The 23,125-nt window shown below is 38.4% G+C and overlaps 1 protein-coding gene across 7 annotated transcripts in view; it reads right to left on the bottom strand.

Moving 5' to 3' along the window:
• The window catches only part of SPIRE1 (spire type actin nucleation factor 1), a 125,361-nt gene extending 102,258 nt beyond the window's left edge, over window positions 1-23,103 (bottom strand). For 3 of the 7 annotated variants that reach the window (XM_086893025.1, XM_086893049.1, XM_086893035.1), the window contains exons 1-2: window positions 22,465-22,904; window positions 10,518-10,552 (exon numbers count right to left, since the gene is read on the bottom strand). In XM_086893025.1, the coding sequence (XP_086749151.1) occupies window positions 10,518-10,552; window positions 22,465-22,768 (339 nt within the window). In that variant the 5' untranslated portion in view covers window positions 22,769-22,904. Of the gene's footprint in view, window positions 1-10,517; window positions 10,553-22,464 lie in introns of all 7 variants that reach the window. The other 4 variants (XM_086893044.1, XM_086893054.1, XM_086893069.1 and 1 more) reach the window with 4 other exon arrangements.
• Window positions 23,104-23,125: the final 22 nt, after the last annotated feature.

Below are 23,125 nucleotides of genomic sequence, written 5' to 3' on the forward strand. Positions count from 1 at the left end.
AAAAGTTATACCACTCCTCTGAAGTAGATTTTGTGAAATTAAATTCTATATTTAGGACCCCAAGCTTGCTTACTTCTAAAAGAATTTTTGTTCAAGTTCTTTGTCCTACTACTTATTATTACAGTAATACCATACTGCAAAGCTAAATATTATTTAATCCACATCTAAATGACAATAGGCCTCATTTGTTTCACTGCCTTTCTAAACACTGCAAAAAATAAAGTAATTTTCTTATTTTGTATTAGTTCTTGACCTTTCTATCCTTTATTACTGGAATAATTTCCCTTTATTTACACCTAAATATGACTCCTATTCATCCAAACATATTCGTTTGTTTTTTCCTTCTATGAAACTGTCCATTTTTATCTTTTCCAAACATTCTATATCTGTTTTGGAATGCTTTTTCTGACTGAAATGCATACAAGGAATTTAGGGGTAAGCTTGTCTTCTTGTGTAGGAACAGAGCTCAATTTATCTGTTTCCAGAAAGGGAACAATAGAAAGTAAAGTCTGATTTTCTACTAAGATGGCAACATCTACATGTATAAAACTAAAAGATAAGAAATTTATTTTTAAAAAGAATGGGCTACTACTTCAACAGAATTTTAAAGTATTTAAGAAGCTTACACAGGAAATAAAGAATAGCCTAGCCTGAAAGTAAATGCCTAGTTATCTTGATGAAATGTCTCTCGAGGGAATTAGTAATTTCTTGGCAGTAAGGTAATGGGCTTGTTATTTTGGGTAGTTTTTTTAATCTGAAGAAAGATCTTGGGGTTTGTGATTAAGGCTTAATCTAGATTCTATGCTGGCTCCACCATGTAGTCCGAATGTTACACCAGGCAATCTGCCTGATGTCTTCAAACTTAAATTTTCTTTCTCTAAAATGAGAACATTTATTTTCTCCCATCAAAATATTCATCTTTTCTGCTTTAGTGTCCATATAATTACATCACTGGGGCAACTCAGAGAACCCCAACTTCATCATGCACTCGTTTACTCCTGGTCTGGGTTTTAAACTGTGAAGTCTGTTACTACATTTGCATATATAACTAGCATAACAAGACATAGAAATCATCTGAAGGATCTGAGAGCTGCAGGCAGGCAACACTCCAGAAAACTGTGAGTAGAGAGAAGACATCTTAACTTTTAAATAAACATTTTCCTTCTGTAAGAGAATGAAGTACTTTAAATTGAAAAATAATGTTGCAATAATGTCTCTAAATAAATGGTAAAACTCCCCATGGAGTTGTTTTTCTTCCTTTGTCTCATATAACAACGTATACCTATGTTTTTCAGATTAACATTTGATTTCTCATCTAGCAATGAGTCCAAAACATGAAAAAAAAAACAACCAACAGTATTCCAACATATTTTCCCAGTGCCAATGGTTTAAATCTTACAGGCATAACTATTCAGCTGATTCTCCATAAGCACACAGTGTTACTGTTCAAATGCCCTTTATACCGTGCAATGAAAGCACCAGACTCTGCATAAAGAAAGCCAGGTTCAGCACTAACTCTCTCTACCAGATCGAAATGACAGCTGACAAAACTTTGAAGCTGGCAGAATTTTGAAGAAAAATTCACTATAACAAAAAAATTGTGTATTAAATAAAATCAGAAGTCCTTGAGTATGTTCAGTTGGTCAATGAAAACTAAAACTATTATGATAAAGTAATGCTGGTTTTATTATTCTGGCCAACAAAGTTTATTAAGAACATTTTTCTGTCATTGTACAGACAGACAAAAAAAGAAATAAGAAAAGAGAAAATAACTATTTTTCTACATGCCTTACTAGTTGCAGATTTAAAGCAAACTCCAACAGCAAGCAATACAAAATTATAAAGAAGAACAGCTCTTTGGAAAATTACAAGGCAAAGTGGTGGCCAAGGACCATAGACCACAATTACTTGACTGTTTTCATGCAGTTTCAACTGTATTTATTTTCTCCATGCCCAGTGGCATGAAACATTTCAGGAAGACTTAAGAATTGCATGGAGCTTTCATTCTGAGAATGCAAGTGAAATACTCACTTATTCAAGGACCAGCAACATGCTCAGAAAAACAATGTCATCTGACAAGCAACAAAGTATATGCAAAAGTAATTATTGATTCACAGTCACCAAATAGCAAAGGAGTTTGAAATATGTAATTGAAGGATGCATGCGAGTTTTTTTCATCTATGCTCCTTGAAACATTTGTAAGAGCTTCCCTTCAAAACAAACAACGCATGGCACATCTTCCTGAACAAACAGACCAGATGGAGCAACTTGTTTACTATGCAGTGAGTGCTTGCTTCAGATCTACAGCAGTAGAAAGAAGATAGCCTGAGTGTGTAGGTCACAGGTGAAGCAAAAAGCAACATATGGCAATCCCAAAACCACAATGCAACCAGAGGAGAGTCTTTCAAAAAACTTTGGAGAAATAATTCTCATCATTGCCAAGAAAGGAGTAGGTGGCAGGCAGTTTGCATTAGCCAAGACAGCCCAATACAAAAACACAAAGCCTGAATTAATCTTGGCAACAGAGAAGAGAGGGGTGCTTTTAGCAGACAGCAATTAAGGATTTGGCAAGGAAAGGAAAGGGTGCAAGTCAAAGATAATGCTAGTACCATAGGTCCAGATAACAGAGGAAGATAAAGACACAATGAGAAATACACAGCAGAAAAATAATGAATTCAGATAGCAGTACACATCCAGTAGGAACAAAAGATGAAACAAGAAGAAAAAAGATCTGTGAAAGCACAAATTTGGAGCACATAGTCATCTCAGCAACACTGAGAATCACCAAAAATTATGCAGAGGCAGTAACACACACCTGCAAAAGCAGATGATTAACTTTTTGGTTAAGGAGAAACAGAAAAAAAGGAAGTTAATGAATGAACTATAAAATATTTTGGAAGAAAGCAGGAGAGGGACACTTGGAAATCAAGGTACAATACAGGTGAGAAACTATGATGGGAGACTTGGACAACGGTGTTTCAGGCTTAGGGACTAATAGGTGGAAGAGAAAAACTTGTCAATTTAATAGAGTACCCCTACTTTCTTAAATGAAGCAGGGGTTAATCTACTAAGTGTCAACAGCTTGCCTTATCCTAGTTAATTATTTAACATTCACTTCTTGCTGAGGGTGAAGTACTAAAAGCATTACAGGTGCTTCATAATTACCACAGGTTAATAGTAGAAAGGGACGTGATGAAATACACATCTTGAATTTAGTCTAATTTTATCTGTGTGTTTAATTTACCCTCTGTATTTCCTTTTGGTAAATAAAAGTATTTTGCTTCACCTGCTACAGCACACAGCAACACTAAAGGCTAATCCAACAGTTCAGCATGGAACATCTTTCGTTCCTTCATGCTATTAAGAAGAAATCTTGGAGCTTGCTTTGTCTTCCCATGATTGACATTACAGACATGTTACTGGCAGACAAAATCAAACAGCTTAAGATGAAAATGTTCACACTGGTAGGTCATGGGGAACACAGAAACTTACCAGTTGCTATAAAGTTCACTCTGGAACAAAAGCTCAAATGAATTGCACTGTGTCAAGTCAAACAAAAGAAAGTACAAAACTAACAAAACCCCCTTTTGCCTCAGTGAGCCCCAAGACCAACTCAGGATCCTCCTGGCCAAAGAAAGCACGCAGTGCTGCACACTCTCACAATTCGACTGCAAATCTTGCTTTGTTTAATGTCTCAACTTCTCAGGTCAAGAGATTTAGATAAAAAGCTACATGTTAAATGTTGGTGTGAAGAAAAACACTTAGTCATAGAAGTGCAAAGAAAAATATATAGTTATTTGGATATGTATTAACTAAAATCTAGATAAAATCTAGATAAAACTAATAAAAAACCCCTCTATGTTATTTTCAACAGATTGTTTTCTGCTGATCTCACTGTATGCAAGAAAAAGCCTTATGATATTTGAATGCTCAAAGACAGTGTTACAAGGAATTTCTGAACCAACTGCCATGACCTGCCCTCTTACTGACCTACTGAAAATGCATACCTTACTAAAATTCTAACTAAACTTTACTCTTACTACTTTCCCTGAGGAACCTTTAGAAATCCTGTGAGGGACACCACATTTCTCCTCCCTTCTCTTGTAATAAATGAAGCTTCTTCATGTTCATAACCAGAGGACAGCAGTTCTTCTTGGTTCCAGCAGAGAGACAAAATAACAGAAGGCAGCAAGAGAGATTGAAGACCAAACAAAGATTAACAGCACTGTCTATTTGTTCATTAAAAATTCCATATGTTCATGTGCATTAGGTCAGCTAAAACTGCATTTTAAAAAAAGCCTTTCATAAGGATTTGCTGTTTTCCCAAGTATTAATTGCTAAGGGTCTGATACATGTGAATTATAAAGTGACTAACAAGAATTTAAATGTTAAAACATTATCTATTTCATACAAGAATTGTTTAGATAAACTAAATCAATATTTCTACGAGCATTCAAAGAAGGAATGTTAGAATGACTCACTGTTAATAAGTTATCACTTAAAAGAAGAGTACAGGTGTATTAAATAAAGTAGGTGGGAGCACTCTGAAATTCACCTTATTCATAAAGAACTACTTTTCTCACTTTAAATCTCTTCTTACTGTCCTTCAATCCTTATCTCATATTTTTAATGGCTAAATTTAAAACAACATTTGCTTTTAAATTGGGAAACCAGTGCCTGGCAACTGAACTGCTGAACTGAAATCAAGTGTTTTTCCCTTGAGTTCCTGTCTTCTTTGACCACTGACCAAATTCAAAACTGATTAACAAGCAATTAGGCTATCTTAGCCATGTTAAAATTAGCCATGGCCAGTAATGCATGCTATTGTGGAATAACACTGCTTAAATTTTCAAGGACTTTATATTAGAGAGCCTCTAAACCCAGTCACACAGAAATGTAAAAAAAATTAGATATTGATTAGAAATATAGACACAAAAAGTCTGAACAGCTTTCTCTCTTAAGAAGATTTAATAATCAATAAGACCATAACATTTTACAAAAACAGAAACATCCAATGTTCTTCATGAAACACTATGAATATCCACTTCAGTCAAAGGAAGTTACTCATCCTACAATATCAAAAGTAGAATATTGAAGAAAAAATGCAGCACAAAATGAATGCAATATTATATTAAGATACTTAACTAGTCCACCAAAGTGCTCCTTGTTCATCTAGAAAAAATGAAAATGCCCTCAAGTCTCATTTCCCTTGCCTTTCCAAAAATCAAGTACCAAACTGAACCTATTCAGCACTCCTAAATTCATCACTGCAAGTGTAAGCACTGTGTGGACTGAAGTGGTGCAGGGAAAGAAGAGCTGTAAACAACAGGAAATCTCCAGAGACTGAACTGCTTTATATGCTTTTCATCTGTGATTTAGCCTACATTTTATATTGTGGATGTTGAACTTCTGAGTGAACAGAGACATTCAGGAATAGGGGTTGAGTTGGAGTTTGTCCTCTGCAGATCAAAACCTAATGCTATCAGGCCAAACTTATCACTGAAACTGAACTTACTGAATTCCAGGGTGTATTTTACCTCAGTTTCAGCACTGCCCTAGGCAAAATCCTTCAAGCAATAACAAAGAACTCCCTCCATGCAATCACATTATCCACTTTTATTTATCCACAGAATGCATACTTCTTATGTTATTGTGCTTTGACTATTAACTTTTTGGAAATTAGCAGAGGTAGAAAACACAGCATGTCTAACAGAAAATTCATAACAGAGTTCATAGAAAAATGTCATATAATCTCAAAAGGTTTAAAGATATTCAGTAGGAAAAAAAGTATGAGACACAACATTCTTATTTCATACTGATACTCTAAACTTGTCTTTTATTATACAAAACAACAAAGAAGGACAACATAAAGGGCTGGTAAATTTGTTGGCATGCAAACATCTAAAGCTTCATTTTTTCTTGCAGTTTACATGAGCAATCGAATTAGTCTACTGGTCTGAAAAGACAGGCAAACATGTCCACTGGCACTGGTTTACCCAAAAAATAGCACCTTAAACTAATTAATATGATAGCTATCAATGAGTACATACAATTGCTGCCATAAGTATGCCAGCATGCTTCTGATTAGATGGGTATCTTCTCAAACACAATTTAATAGAATTTATATAGAACGGGTTCTGCATAAACTAAAGAGCTATAAAAATTATCTTATTCTTCCAAAATGGAGTCCTCTTTCAGATTCATATAATCTATAGTTGCAGACTTTTCCATCTCATCCCATGAAAAAAAAAAAAAAAGGAATTCTATAGTTACCAAAAGCCAAAAAAAAACCACCAAAAACAAAACCACAAAAACCCCCAAAACATCAAATACACACCAAGACCACTTAACTTGATGCTCTATGCTCTATTATTTGCAGTTTTTGCAGGCAAAATATTCCTTGGAAGGGCCCAAGTTACCATAAGACCTAATTTTCCACCATCCATTATCTGAAATTGTCAGAAAACCAAAGGCTGAAACTGCCTCTGGACTCTTCCCCAGCTGAATGAAAGGTTTATCAGTGGTATCACTGGAATGCAGATTTCATCATAAATCCTGTGTGACTTCAGGGTGTGTAGATTAATAAAGGCACATCATATACTGCAAAATTACAAAGCCTTTACAAGGAACAGCCAAATTCTCTTAGAGAACTCTGGACAGATGGCGGGATTTGACTATCACTAAATCAGCTTAGTCAAATACATTACTAGTTCTCCAGCTCAATATTTGCTGTGTATTCCCAATGAAACTGCTGAATGAAAAGGGCAATGTGTCAAGCTTACATAGCAAGTAAACATCAGAAATCCATTTTTCTCCAAGATCAAGCTCCTCCTGATGTGCTAGAAACTTACACAAATTACAAAAAATCCCAAGCTTCTCTTGAAAAAGATGCTCATTACAAAACACTGAAGATCAAAACCTAAACTCTACTTTTTTTGTGCATTTGCTATTTAATTAAGTGTCTGTTAAGCTGCTTCTTTGCAACTATGGAGTATTTGAGGAAAATCAGGAGGTCAGACTGATTGCCACAGAACCCCCACATCAATGAACAAGCATAATGGGCTTTCAGGTATCTAAAATAACAGGTCCCTTGAAGGCTAGAGTGCAGCTTCTCTTTGAGATAATTCCATCAGCAAGGGATGAGTGCTTCACTTATCAGAACTGCCACATAATGCTCAAGCACAAATTAACGCTTGCAAGAAAAGATGCATGATTCTGCTTTGGTTTCTAGAAGGCAATTCTGAACTCTCGTTAATTTTCCTCTTAAAAGAACAAGGAATCGAACGCTTTCTTAGAATTACCAGATTTGTAACCAAGCATTCACAGAGAAATGTATTTTTTCAGTACATAATGAAAACTAATTTGGATGGAAATCATACTCATTCGTATTTTACTAAAAAATTATTTTCAAACATTTTTGCCTGTCCTCTGTGCAGTGACATTTCTTCTCCCTTTTCACCATAAGGTTAATACTCAGGAAGGAGAACAAGGTGATTATTACTGTGCATGACAAGGATTGTTTGCTGCAGCAATTACTCTTCAATCAGAATGTTACTTTTGTTTACACTCAACAAGGATAAAATTATGAACCCTAGATATTACCATATGCTAAATACACATTTTACACCACTTGAATTATGAGCAGGCAACACACTTTAATACAGGTGTGGCATGGCTTTTAATGCAAAATTATGACACCTCTTTTGAAATCCTAACATTCTGTGCTATTAAATAGCTGGTCTCACTTTCATCTGCATGAGACAGGTGGTTAATTTTATTTGCATCAATACACTGAACTAACAGGTATATTCTCATTTGTATGACAGTGAATGCTGTACTCTTATAACCTGTGTATTTATTCCCCTGAATTATTATCTAAAATACAGTCAATGCTTCAAGTTTCCAATGAAAAGATTAATAAAAATTAGTTCCATAGACAAGTACTGTGATTTTCAATGGATGTTAAGATTTTTAATAGTGATACCGAGAGCTCATGAATAGAATTTACATAGACAGTGCACAGTCTCCCCAAAGCATTTCTACAATTGATTCCTTCTGTGATTTGACTCAGACTGAATGGTGTCAAGTAATTTATTCACCATTGTTTGGGACAGGCTATTTAATTCCCTTCTGACTCTTAAACAACGTGAGAGGTTGCGTGTCTCTCTGTGTTAGTGCATGGCCTGGTTAATCACACACAACAGGCCTGTGCTCACTTAGGTGGGTCTTTTCAAATAGATGGCAATTAAACCCTCCTACATATGAATCACTTTGCATTCACAGAATACTTTCTATATGAGCACTAAATATTTACAAATGAGGCTGGAATATTTTATATAATTTCTCCACCTCAGCTGAGATGACTAAAGAGCGCTATCATTATGTACATAACAGAGTTATAGGCAGGTGCAGATTAAACAAGGTCACCTTATTCCTTACTCCCATCCTCCTGTTGTGGCTATGGCACCTGGACTCTGAACCTGACATGCTGCTCATATTGCTGGCTTGAAATAAAACGTGTCCCAATTCTGGGTAGTTTACAGGATGTTTTGTAAAAGAAAGTTATGACTATTACTCGTTAAGATTTTAAGTTTCCCACATATCCTAGTCTGTTCATTTAGGCCACACTCTTCCACAGGAATAAAAGAAGTGAGATGAGCTGTGTGTGCTGAATTCCTAGTTCTGAAAAACAAAATCATCAACTTCAAGTCTAACACTGCAACCTCAAAGGAATTTTGGAGGAGGAAAAAGCCATGGACTCCTTCACAGCCTCCTTCAAAATGACAAAGAGAAGAGTCAATATGCTAATGGTCACAGCGCTGCTTATTAGAGACATTTTGAAATGAAGCCTTTGTCTCATGGGAAGCTCCAATCTGCTTTTCAAATATCAACAAATATACTTTCAGCAGATCAAAATTAGAAAACTCTTTTCCCAAGGAAGATGAAATATAGCATATCAGACTGACTCTAACTAGACATTTTCATTTGAAGCAAAAAACATTTCTGCTTTCCCAAAATGAAGTATTTTATGTTTTCTTTAAAACATTTTACCAGTGGTTTATTATCTGTATTTTTAGTGTTAGGACCTTTGATCACCTTCCTTTTAAAAAACACAAAGCAAAATTGAAAACATATTTACTATGCAAAGCATATGGCACACTATATTACAATTTATAAACAAAGTACCAGATTTGTGAACTGAGATTTTGCAAATCCTGAAACAAATGCAGGATGCATTTGTTTAAACCAAACCACACAATGCAATAAAACGTGCCCAGTTCAAATTTCTGTACTTCCATCTGTTATGAATTACTCCTTACACTGTCCTGCAGAAAGAATATTTCTGGTTTTATTATTATTATTCTTATTAATACTTGAAAAAACCTGGATAGCCTCAGCATTTTACCATTTGTAGTTGAATTAGCTGGCCTTTCATTTTTTCTTTATAACCAGCCATCATAATGCGCAGTTTATCTATGAATAAACTACTTGGTAACAGTACTTTGTCACCTTCACATATATTATTGATGAGAAAGCTGACAAGCCGGCAATTACGATGCTCCACCACTTGTCCCATCTCCAGGCTCAGCCTTAGGTACGTGAAAACTCAGTTTTACATTTCAAAGAAAGTGCAAAGGCAGTGAGAAAAGGCTGCCCTGCAAAGGACACAGAAATTGTATTCATTGCTGGAAAAGTTTATTTGAGTAGACTATATTATTTATTCTGTATGATAATAAAGGTTAGACTGTGAGTCCACATCTTGTTCAACTAGATGTTCCACTTAGTTTTGCATTCAGTCTTGGATTAAATCTATGAATCTGACATATAAAACAATTACAACACTAATCAGAATTTAGTCTTAAAAAACACAGATTCAAATAACGGTCAAGATATAAATCAAGCAGATTTTAATGGATTTGTGTTTCTGTTGTTCCCCTGGCAAGACATAAAACAGTATTTCTTGGACTCCGAAACATTGCCAAGTGATAAATTAAAGGTCATATCAAAAGTATCTGAAATCAGGATGCTTTAAAATGAGAAAACAATCCTGAGATCACTTGTATTCTCTGTTTCCATCCAAATTCTCAGGTTGCCAAAAATCACCAAGCCATTCCATAAACAGTAAGTATTTATTACATGTTCAATTAGTCCTTTCTAAAGTAAGTATAACACAATAATTTATCCAACAGAAATTACCTACATTAAACATTCTTTAACATACACATATATTTTAAAGAGATTAATATCAATTGGGATTACACGGGCTGCATTGCAAATCTTTAATCTTGGTTTTGAAAAACCACACAGCCTTTCTTTCCTGTATTTTTGAACATGAGACTAAATATCCCATGTTAAGACACACTTATCAGCTGCTAATGAAAGTCATAAATACAATAAACAATACAACTTTGCAATGATAACTCCACACTGTAAGTATGCTACATCTACACTATAAGTTAATGAAAAAGAGCTGAGCTAAATCAATGCTAACAGAGAACATAAAATACTTCTCTTACCTCCATTTCTGTGCAGTGTAAACGGCCTGATTTATCTGTAAGAGAAAAAAAAAGTTTTCAGATAAAGTTAGAGACAATGGAAGAATAAAACTAAAAAGTTGAGTCACTTCTCTTTTTTGAGTAATTGCCAAGTATTCCTTGTCTTACTTGAATCACACATTTCAATAATGTTTTTATTCTTTATGCATCATGGTTAACAACAAGAAGGCCCTACCCTTTTTATTTGGATCCTTTATAATACTGGCTTTTTAAAAGATGTGTCTTTGATGCCTGGCTTCATTATTTAAATCATATGATTGATGTTTGGCCATGGAGGGAACGTGAAAATATGTTGGCTTAAATTAAGCAGTAACAAATAGTTATTTCGAGAGAATAACCAGCATTAATTCATAAACTAGGGAAAAGCCACTGTTTCATCTGATACTTCTGGGATTTCAAAGAGTTCAACAGAAATAAGAAGTTCAAGCAAATTAAAGTTAAAACATTACTGTGCTATTTTTGTAAGTCCCACTTGTCAATTTTTGCATTTCTTCCGAGTTCAGAAACATCACTTTGGAATTTGTATAATAAAGAAAAATTAAGTTTCTGAACTGTTTCATTAAATTGAAATCTCAATTTTCTGAATCACAAAACAGTTTTATACCAAAGTGTCTTGGCAGCTTAACAAAACAAAGACTGAAATCTCACAGCACATTAGAAAAGTATCATTTCACTAAAAGTAGCAAGTTTATAATTTTGTATCCTTATCAGAATAGGGTGAAGGAATCCTGACAGGATGATTTCCTGCTGGAAAAAATTTATTCAAAAAAAGTTAATTGTTCCACAGAAATCTATCCATTTGAAAGGGGATCTACCCAAAACTTTAATTTCAAAACACAGATATCAAATTTTACATTTTTTTTGTCCTAGCTTCATTGTATTCACACTGCTGGTTTAGAATTTGCAGCTTTGGAACCAATTGCTCAGAGCCTACAGAAGACATAATTCTGAGACCTCACGCACTCAAAACCAAGAACAGGATGCATCTGCTTGACTGTGCGTACTCTAAGAGCACATGTTCAGGTAATGATTAGGAGGGATTTACTGCAATAGTTTGGAAATAGTTTGTGATTTGTACCCATAACTGGAAGGACTATTTTATCAGACTGGCTGACTAGCCCAAGGAAGCTCAACCAACTGGTTGGCGAAATATTTGCACAGAGGAGCGATCGCACTGACTTCATATGACAAATGTGAACGGCATGCAAAACACTCAGCTCTGGGAAGAGTCACCTGCATAGAAAAAAACCTCATTTTTCATACTGAACTGGTCACCTTCCTTTGAAACTAAAGGTTAAACACATCCTGAATGAGTAGGGAACACCCACCTAACAGAGTGAAAGTTGTTTGCTTTCCTTTTCAACTGTTGCCAAAACAAGCTAATGCTTAGCACTGGTGTCTGACATCAAAACTAAGAGCAGAAGAGTGACTTAAAAAGGCTTTTGCTTCTCATATTATCTTTTTTAAAAGGACTGGTACCTCTGGTTCATGCACTTTCAGATCCACATAATAGACTTTTTGGTGTTTAAAATGGTAACAGTCACGTGATTATTACAAACTATAAATAGGAGAAATTTATTGAGAATGTTTTTTTAACTCCTAGGATTATAGCAGATTTATTAATATTATGAGCTACTTTTGTGAAATCAATTGACAGGTGACCAAAACAATGTATCTTTATGATAGAAGATGATACAAGATTAATTTGAAGAAATGTAGTCAAGATAGGGGAAGAAAAAAGCACATACTGTCTTTAAAAAGATATTACCTTTTTTAAAAAAATTACTACTTCATTGTATATTGCAGTGCATACAGTAGGCCACCAATGTTTGCAATCATTGACAGTTTAAAATATCTGGACTTGCATCTCCTATGGTCTAAGGGAAGAAGAGCCAAGCTGTCCACTAGATCCTCTGAGTAGCAGCAAGTACTCATTGCTGCACCTCACAACATCCTGATCTGAGATGTGCTGAGATCTTATGAACATCCTTTTAGCAGAAATCCCAAACAAGTCCCGAAGCACAGGAAACCAATGAATCAGCCCAGACCAAAATAAGAAAGATAAAATTTGAATTTCTAAGAGTAACAGCTGCAATCTTGCAGCTCCTTTGATAAACTTCCATGAAAACTGTTCCTCAAAGAAAAGCACTCAAACTCGGGAGTGGTTTTTTTATTATTAAACTCAATTGTTTATTCCTATTTACACCGGCATTTTAAAACCCAGTAGTACTGTCATGAGTACATGTGCTGGGGCAGGAAGGGGGAATAACAAGTCTTTCATGCACCCGGACTGCTGCAAGTGACTGACTTACAACATTTTAATATACACTGTATTATGGTAATTATTAACCATTCCATATGCCTCTGTAGCCTGAGACCAGCTATAACTTAGCAGATTTCCCAAAGCTCTTCGCAGCCACTTGTGGACTCCCTCCACTGGGAATTTACTACATTTCTGAAGAGATCATTAACAGTACTGTTGATGCACTCACATCTATCAAGACTGAAATGAATTTGCTAAATTTATATGGCTCCTGCAAGCCAATTTATTTATACTGGCTTTATCTATACTGGCTGAGAGTAGAAATTTCTTCTCTCTTCAGCAGACATGATTGAAAAAGCAGTAACTCATAACTGTAGCCTAAGGGTCACACTCCCTTCATTAGCACTGAAAAAAAAACCTCCCCATGTCATAGAACAGTCTGTGTCTGCCATCAGAATGCAGTGCTTCTCTGGTAAACAGGTGATGCCTTAAAAAGCTATTTCAGCTGCTGATTCTTAACATAAATGCAGACTTTTCCAGACTTCAAAACCATTCAACTAGATATTCATCTGTGCAGCATTTTTACCATTCCTACTGCCAAAATATATTCAACAGTAATTTACCATAACAGATTTCAAATAGAAACTAATGCATTCATTACTAGTAAACAGCATATCTGTCAACTTCAGTTTATAAACAAACTACAGTTTGGAAAATTAGATAAGTTTTCACTCTCAGCTTGTTGAAATGTAAAAAGTGAACAGTTTTTGAAAGAAGGAAAGTGACTTACATTGGAGGTTTCCTGTATTTCTAAAAACAGTCTTCAGAGAGAAACATTTGACAGAAAAAAAAATAAAAGAAACCCCAAACCTTCACATGCATTTTTTTGTTCTTCAAAATTTCTATTTGAAAAGTATTCTTCTGTCAAACTCTCAGCAAGAGGAGTCATGACAAACTTTCCTCAAGCACTAGGGAAGACTGTCTCAATCCCTTAAGGCAGGAGCTCCCTGTACTCCTTCCAATGGTAAGAACTACACCTTTAAGACTGAGTTTTAAAAGCAAAATAGGTAACTCAGTATGATAGAATGGACTGACCCAGGTATTTGTAGGACAGCACATGGGATATGCCAACTCATCTGCACTCCTCTATCTGAAGAAAAATCAAGCTACAGAATTGACTCTAGTGATGTGACACCACAATCAGCCAGCCACCATTTCAGCTATATTCAGCTGGTCTAAGAGCCCTGCAGCTCAGAGCATCTCCCTAGCCTTCCTCTAATGTCTCAGACTCCTCTGCTCACATCCACAGTCAGTTCCTTCAAGACAGCTTCTTCCAGAATTGAAATGATAAACACTGATTTTTCTGGCCACAGTGTGGCTGATGCACACATTGGCAACAAACCTGAAACTCATTTCATGTTAAAGATTAATATTATAATTAAATGTCACAGCCTACTTCTGCAGGTCTAGAGTGAAAACAAGCTGCTGTTGCTACAACAACAGAACTCAAGTTGCCTGCAGGAATGACAGACACTGCCTGTATGTACCAAAGGACAAAAGTGGAAGAAGAGGATGAAGAAGGAACATAAGGGCTAACCTAGGGAAAGGGAGCAAGGAAGAACATGAGAGTCACTAACTCAAGTTCCTTGAGTTGAATGGTCTTTAGTCACACCCCTCAAATTAACAGTAAACTGAATTTGTATTTGCTTTATAGCTTTTACATCTTCAAGAGCTTGTCTTTGCCCTTAAGAGAATGAGGACTCCTCAAGTAAAAAAGTAATAAAAAAAAAAATATAAAATTTTAGACTCACATTTAAACATCCAGAAACCGGAGTTTTGGTAACTGGAGATTTGGTGACTAATCTGAAACCAGTCAGATAAGTTACCAAAAATGAAAAGTTAATCAATACAAGAGTTAAGATGAGCACCAATAAAAGGAAAGGGAATGAAAGAAGAAAGCAGATGCAATCATGCCACAGAAGGAAAAGAGATAAATATGCAAAGAATGGGATTTGTAATTAAATGGAGATGAAAATACCGATGTAGCAGAAGTGAACCAAGCTGAAGACAGACAGTGAAAACTTGTATAATAAAAAGAAACAGGAAAAAAACCAAGTGAAAAAGATAAAGACAAATACAGGCAAAGGACATCTTAGAAGTAAGACACATCAAGATGCAGGGAAAAAGGTCAAAAAAAGTGAGAACATGAGGAAGTGGAAGGAAGCAGACTGGATTAGGAGAGGTAACCAGAGACCCTCTCAGAGCAGGAAGCACAGAGACCCAAGTTCTGTTCTTAAGAAAAATACTTAGGCTTTGAGGAACAACATATCCTTCCTTTAAACTGTAATTAGAAGCTAACAAGAAATGGGATGACGTTTTAGAGCTTGTGGCTTTTTGGATATGACTCATGATTTCTGTATCAGACTACAGCTGATGACTTTGTAATTATATGCCTCATTTTTCTGCATAGGAAAGAGAAAACTAAAAATTTTAAGAGAATACAAGGAAAATTCTTAGAGAGATTTCTAGACCAATTACAATCAGGACTTTCCCTTCCTGTGCAAATCTTTTTTCATGCCTTCTGTTTTCTCCATTGACGTTACTCTTCATTTTTAACAGTAATAAGCAATTTTTGTCCATTGCACAAAGCAAAGGAAATGACTAAGAGGTCTTCTGTATTAATACCCTGTTAAATCTTGTAATAAAAATATTTTAAATTTCAAATTAACAAATCCATGTTACCTTAGTGCTACTTCCTAAGATATAATTACATGGCTGCTCTTTGTCTTGTCTCATTTCTATTCAGCACAAGGCTGTGATCAACATATGATTTTTCTGTATTCCACTACTCACTCTCTTTAGCAAACCTCTAAGTTTTCCTAAGGATCACATCCATTTTTGCTACTATAAGATAAATACTGTGGTAGTTGTGCATCTCCAAGTGCTACTGGACTCCTTTCATAACTGACACTCTCTTCTTTAGATGCTTACATACAGATACTGCACTCATCCTCCTCTGGCCTGTACAGATATCAACTCTTCCCCAAAAAAGTGTGAATTCACAGAGTTCATGTGTCTTGATTTTTATTTTTAAAAATTTCTGTTACTCTGATCATATTCTAATTTTTCCTGGAGCTACCCAATTGCCTGTTCATTCAACAAGTATGTGTGCTTCTGAACTGTGACTCCATTCAAGTCATCAGCAGTTTCTCCCACCATTTTTGATGGATTCAGTGCTTCAAGCAGTTTACAGCTTTTCTAAACTGATAACTCAGCACTGTTGGATCTGTTAAGAACTGTCACCAGCTGTTAATAAACTCTCTTAAGTAAATGAAAAATGAGTTCTTTTAATTCTTCTCTACTTCAGCTGTGTCTTTGCAGTCTTGTATTTACACTATACAAAGTGACTCATCTCCTTTTGCTCCTCTTAAAGTGCACAGTAATAAAATACAGTAATGCAGTCATAGGTGCATGTGTCATGCAAGCTGTTTTAAGGTTTTATCAAGAATAAAACAATGTTGTCTCCTTATTTGATCCGATGCTGTAATGTGACAAACTAGTTCAGAAACAAAGAGTAAACACTCCTCAGTTTCCTTTTAACAGATACTATGAAAAAGCTTCCCCACTTTCATGGAGATATGCTCACTGCCAACATGGATGCAGGATGTTACATACCTTTAATCCTCTTGTTACCTGCAACATTCATACTGCACACTTGGCAAACACGCTCAGGCTTGGGCAAGACTCATCCACAGCTCCGTGCCACCATGTGGGTCATTTGCACTGCCTGTCACTCCGATCCTGTCCTGTTCTGAATCATTCTCTTCAAGGCTCTCTCTCTTGCTTTCTCTATTCCCCTCTGTCATAACATACACTGCTACTCTGCTCATTTTCTAAGCTCCACTTGAGCTCCCCCAGTCCCACCCATCATCTCTCACAGGGCACAGTGGGGTAAACTATCACCTCCAGCCAGCCCTGAAGCTGGACTCCATTATCCATTACCTGTTTTTCCCTCGCTCCCCCAAAAGCATCTTTGTTCTTTCTCCAGCAATGCCCCATAGGGATATGATATTAACTCTCCGCAACATCACGGCAGATGTCTCATTTTTCACTCTTCTCTTCAATTGCTGTTAACCATGACAACTAAAATTCAATTTTTCTTTCTACAGCAACATTTTTACTTCATTAGGCAAGGAAATCTCTGCTAAAGTACAAATGTCTTATCTTTTACTTTGGTTATTGTAAAATCCTCCTCATCAGGAGCCCACAATTCCTCAAAGTTCTTCTTTCAAAGTTCAAAGTTAAATGTTTTCCTCAGGAACAAATGCAGTTTTCAGACAACACCAAATCAGAGTTAATTCTTTCACTGCATACTTCACTGCATCTTCAACATTTCTCCATACAAATATAGGCAACCAAGGTCACTTATCCCTGATGGCAATTTCTCTTTTTTTTTTTTTCATTTCTTTTGTGCAGGCATTTGAAATACGCACATTTTTTCAATCAAATACGTTATTTTGTTATGCTGGGATCTTTTCTTTGCTTATTTTGTCCTCCCCTACCAGAACTGCCTACAATAAGATGTCCAGCATCTGCTGATATTCACAGAGAGCCCACGTAATACCCAGTGCATGGGATGCATCCGCATAAGCCATGACTGGAAGCCTTCCAGTTCACGCTTATGTACTGGGAACCACACTGATGACAGAAAGCCTGGCATAAATCAGGCCTAAGCTTTCTCTCTTCCACAGATCAGTAGAGCAAGAAGACATAAAAGCATCAACACACCAAGACTCCCCTCTGCTGTCTAGTACTATTTTCTTCCTATCTTGATATCCAATATTAAAATACCTGTATAGGTATCTATCTTAAAACTCTTGCACAAAAAAATGAGGCTAAATACATCAAGCCTTACTATTTTTAAATACAGTTGTTTCTGAATACCCTTGAATTAGATTTGAATTCTGAATATAACTAAGTCTTCATCCTAAAGGTACTATTTATTTTAGCACTATTCATAGCAACACCTCTTTCAAAACTTAAACATCAAGAAAGGCCGTTCCCATACATCATCTTTAAAAAGAGTCAATAAAATTAGAGGAAAAATGGTAGTACATTAGTTTTCCTCTAAAAATCACGCATATTTTTTCCTCAGTAATCCAGAGACTGACAGATAATAATGTCTTCATGTACATAAGTTGAATTTGCATTTATTCATCCTGTTTCTCCATCCTTGCCTTCCAAAACCTGGGCACACAAGGATGTAAGAGGGACATGGACGTCATTAAAACTGCCAAGACAACATAAACTATTCTTCTCCAGCATGTCTCACCCTGAGCCCTCCAAGTCCTGTGAAAGCCACCATGCAGTCAACTTTTCTGTGATCTTTTTGATTCAAAGCCAGAATACTCCATGCATTATGCCCTCCTGCTGAACGCCTGGCAGATTTCCAAGAGAAAAATCTGCATAGTACTCGCTTCTGGTAAGACCAGCTGTAATCTCCCTGTGTGTTTTCTCTCCTAGGGCTGGAGGACGAGGCAAAAGAAGGGCCACTGACACTACCCACAGTTCACGGTCTTGGGAGGGAGATGGAAGGCCAAGGAACCAAACTTTAACAGCCAACAGCTGGAAGTGAGCCCAGCTCAGCCTTCAAAATATCCTTCTTTGCCACTTTCCAAGATCCTCATGGCTATTCCTCTTCGGGAGCTCAGTGCAATGCCTGAAATTGATGGCCACCTTTGCTAAGCCAGGGATCTGGCATTAACAAAACATGCAGGGAAAACCTTCATTTTACCAAGCCTTCGCACCCCCAAAACTGTTCTGTTTCCCACCTCTGGGAAGGAGGGGGCAAAGCCTCTGGGCTGAAAAGCAAGAGCTTCTTATCCAGCTTGCAGCAATGACACAGCCCCAACGAAACAGCCTCCAGTACCCTACAGTATCCTGTGCCCCTGGATCCTGGGCATGATGTTGACTGCTAGCTCTTGTGCAGGTTTTCTGCTCCTGAATCTATAATTTCATTATTGCTTCAAGTTTATAAAAAGATGTGTAAATGCGATTCTGCAAGAAGAGAGCTTGGACAAATCAAACCACATGTTTACCCCAAACATTTTAACTCGTTCAGAAGTTAATTTTTATTGCATCTGGCACTTTACTGGATGCCACCATTAGTTCTTTTCATATAAATTGCAAGTAACAAAGACTGCTAAAGCACCCATTAGTTAAAATAAATTCTACACGGTACCATAGGTATTTCAAAGTATTTCTGGTATTTAGATGTCAGACAATGATCCATACTAAGAAAACCACAGCGAGCTTTAGGTTTATTTTACATGTTCATGCAAAATCTTCTTTCTTTCTTTCTTATTTTGGTTCTGAAAAAGTAAAAACGTTTTCACTGCTCTGTAAAAATATGCCTTCATGTGCATCTCTAGAGCAAAGTCTTTGACACGACTGTGTTTACTGCGTTTGCTCCTGACTTCGCCCGAGCCCCACTGACAGGCGTGACTGATCACATCGTAGTTCCCCGCAACCCTGGACAAAGCCCGAATGTTCACTACCCAAAGACACCATTCTTCAGGGATTCCTTTATTTGCCCACACAGGATTCTGTTGTTTACTAAAACAGAAACTAACAGCCAATATTTGTTCCTGTGAACTATCCAAACCTATGCACCAACCTACAACTATACATTTTTTTATGTATTGCTAGAACAAAACAGCTTTACAACTCAGAGCATTAACCCACAGCACCCCTATTGCTCTAACAAACCTCCTGACACATGCATTTGAATCTAAATTGTCTGAAATACAAAGGCAGGAAAACAATTAGCAGGAATCCTTCCTGATCCTCCTCTTGTCAGTGATTCAGGTGATATCAGTGGTGACATGAAAATGAACAACTGGGATGCATTTTCATCCTTCATCTTTTTACTTATTTTTAATCAAAACCTTATATTTTTTTACGATAAAGAAATATTATTAGATCACACAGATAAAACTGAAAGATCTGAAAATCAGTCTCTGGTTTCATTTAAGGACTGGGATTCAACTCCAAGGGCATTTTTCTGTCCCACTATCAGCGAAACTCATCTCTTTCCTATCTCAAGGATATTTTTCAATTTCTATGTATTGCTACTGGAATTTCAGGTATTAAGCGTGAACTGGAAAACTGTTTCACAAGAAACTGCTTTGGAAAAGTACCATCAGTTTCTACATAATCAGTACTTCTTTTCAAGAGAACTTTAATTTGTATTTTGAAAGTAAAATTTCTGTGACCATACAGCTTCAGGGCCTGTTACGTTGTACTGCTGCCCAGGCCACAGAGACAGGGCACTTCCCAAGCTTTCACTACTGTGAAAAGAATACAGAAGCTTACAAACAAATACCCATTCCAGAGGCTCAAGCTGTAACTGGCTGAGGAAGCCCATTAATCATCACCCAAAGAGACTGCAGTGAGCAATAAGGAAAAGAACAGGAACAGCTCAAAAGATACCAAGGAGAAGCAAGCTTTCTATCAGCTTTTCAATTCAGTATAGTGAATTCCCAACATTGGATGTATCACGTATATAACAATTTCCAGTGAAAACCTGCTCTAGGTTTCACAAATCAAAGAACACAGAAAACCCCTTGTGAAAGCTTGGGGGCTGAGCAGCCTCTGTTTGCAAAGTCTGTTCAAAGTTGGGTAGATGAGGAAGGCCAGGGGCAGGGAGAGGACCCCAGGAGGAATACTGCCTCTTTTCAAATCCAGGCACTTCTACCAACCTGCAGCTGATGGAAAAGTGAGTTCACCGAGGTTGTTTTAGGAATGGATAGCTGGCAGAAAAATCCCCAACTCCCCTTTTCTATTATACGCACTGGAGGGGGTACTCTCCCTGGGATAGCTCCCGCCTCCTGCTTTCCTGGGAGGTCTTAACAGACTGGTCATCTTTGTTTAGATACATATGAACACTCTATTAAGATTTTCAAGATATAAGCACACACATGTGGTGTTATACAAAATAATACATACACTAATAAAAAAAAAAAAAAGAAAAATAGACAGGGCTGGAATATTAAAAAAAATATCCATCCAAAAATTTAGATGTGGTATCAACATACACAAGTTAGCACATGTTGACTATAACATTTTCACAGTAAAGCTTTAGAATAAAATAAATGTGCCGGATATCGGTGAGGGGTCTGAACTTTATATACAAGTATATTCAACACCTTCCTACAGCCAGTAATGATATACTGTAAGAGGAAATAGGGTAGGTCCACCAATAGCAAGTAAAAAAGCCACAAAAGAAAGAAATACATAGTAAACTGATATATTTCCTGCAATAGGGAAGAGAAAGGAAAAAGTCTTGATGTCATCTCAAAAGGCTGTAAGCAAAAGCAGCACACGACATGCAACACAGAACTCTTCAATGTGCTTGTGACATGCAGATGCCTTGGTCAGGAGCGCATTTTCCTGGAATTTCTGGGTGTTGGTCTGGCATTTAATTAACATTACAAAGACCTGTTTTTTAAAACAGTTTTAAAAGCACACTAGATCACATTTAAATGGAAGTCATTATTAGACTCATTACAATTGCAGAACTAAATGACATCCTTTCTTCCACTAAATATATTTTGATATTTGCATGTACCACTAGCTCCAAACTGGATTACTGCAAGTCTCTGCCAAAAGACTTTTCAGACAGGCACTGTATCAAAAGGCTTCATTATATTGTAACACCAGGCATAATATTCGTGCTCTAAATGCTGAGTGCTCCATTAATCCCATTTTGTGAATTTACCACTACCTTCTGATTCACACAACTTTAAAATGCTGAAACCTCTGGCTTCCCGGAAAATTCTGTGACGTTGAATGTGGACTAGGCTGATACCGGGGAATACCATCATGTATGTGATAGCCGACCACATCCCTCTGCTGCCCATTTTTGATTTCTTTTCAGAAATAGAGCTTTACTTGCGACAAAAAAATGCTGCTTTCCACATTTAAAATAAGAAGCTTTGAAAGGCTAAGAAACAGACATGCGACCTCATTTTCCTTTCCAATGCAAAATACGCTTTCCTGGGTATTTTAACGAAACAGATGGTAGGTGCTAAGCCCCTGTACACGGCTTTCTCACTTACTTAGTGTCAGCACGCATCTAAATGGATCTATTTCTAATAGGTGCCTTTTGATGGCACACTGTTCCGGAAGCCCCTGAGGGATGCACGGCCCGGCCGGAGGAACCCGAAGAGCCCGGAGCCCGCAAGAGCGGCGCTCCCGGTGTGTGGATGACACGGGACTGATTGCGCACCAGGAGATCCGACGCAATTATAAAACACTGAACCCGCATTCGCCTGCCCGCGCCCGCACGCAGGCGATCGCATCCCAGGCGAGGGGCTCAACCTTTCCACGCACGACACCGAGATGCCACAAGGAGACACACACACACACACACACACAGAGACACGCAGACCCCCCCCCCCCCGCCACAGCCCCCGGCACGACCGAGGAGCCGAGAGCTCGCCCACCGCGACCCTCGGGCGGGAAGGACACAGTCACGTCCGGGACAAAGGCTGATGGAGACGGGCGGCCGCCCGCGCCCGACCCCCGGCTGCTGCCGCCGGGGGCTGCGCGGGGTCGGCGCCGGCGGCGGCCCCCCGGCCTTACCTGCGGCGGGCGGGGGCGGCCGGTCGGGCTCGTCCTGCTCCAGGGTGACGGCGCCGTCCCGCCAGACGCGGAGGTGCGCGGCCGCCGCCCCCGGCCTGGCGGCGGGGGTCTCTCCGCGGCGGGCACGGGCGCGCAGCGAGGCGCAGCACTGGTAACACACGGCCCACGCCTGCTCCTCGTTGATGGGCTGGTTGTAGAGCCGGAGGATCTCCTCCAGCGACAGCGCCTCCGGCTGCCCTCCGGACCCGCCGCCGTCCTCCTCCTCCTCGGCGGCCGGGCGGGAGGCGCCGGGCTGGGGCTCCATGCCCTGCGTCCGCCGCGGTGGTGGTCCTCGCTCAGCGACCGGCCCCGCCGCCGCGGCAGCGGCTGCTGATGCTGCTGCTTGCACTGATGCTGCTGCTGCTGCTGCTTGTGCTGCTGCTGCCGCCCGGTCCCGCCGTGCTCATCCTCTCCGCCCCGCTAGTGCCACCAGGCCGCCGGACGCACAGCCCGGCCCGCGCGGCAGGCAGCAGGAGCCAGGAAACAGGCAGGAGTCAGGAGGAAGGCAGGCACAGGATCGGCGCCCGGTCCGCCCGCTGCCGCCGCCGCCGCCGCAGGGGGAGCGACAGCTCATAGCAACGCAATGGCGTCCTCGTCCTCGCCCGCCCCCGCCGCGCGGCGC

Source organism: Cyanistes caeruleus, chromosome 1, assembly GCF_971803275.1.
Source record: "Cyanistes caeruleus chromosome 1, bCyaCae1.hap1.1, whole genome shotgun sequence".
In the NCBI taxonomy this organism is placed as follows: Eukaryota; Metazoa; Chordata; class Aves; order Passeriformes; family Paridae; genus Cyanistes; species Cyanistes caeruleus.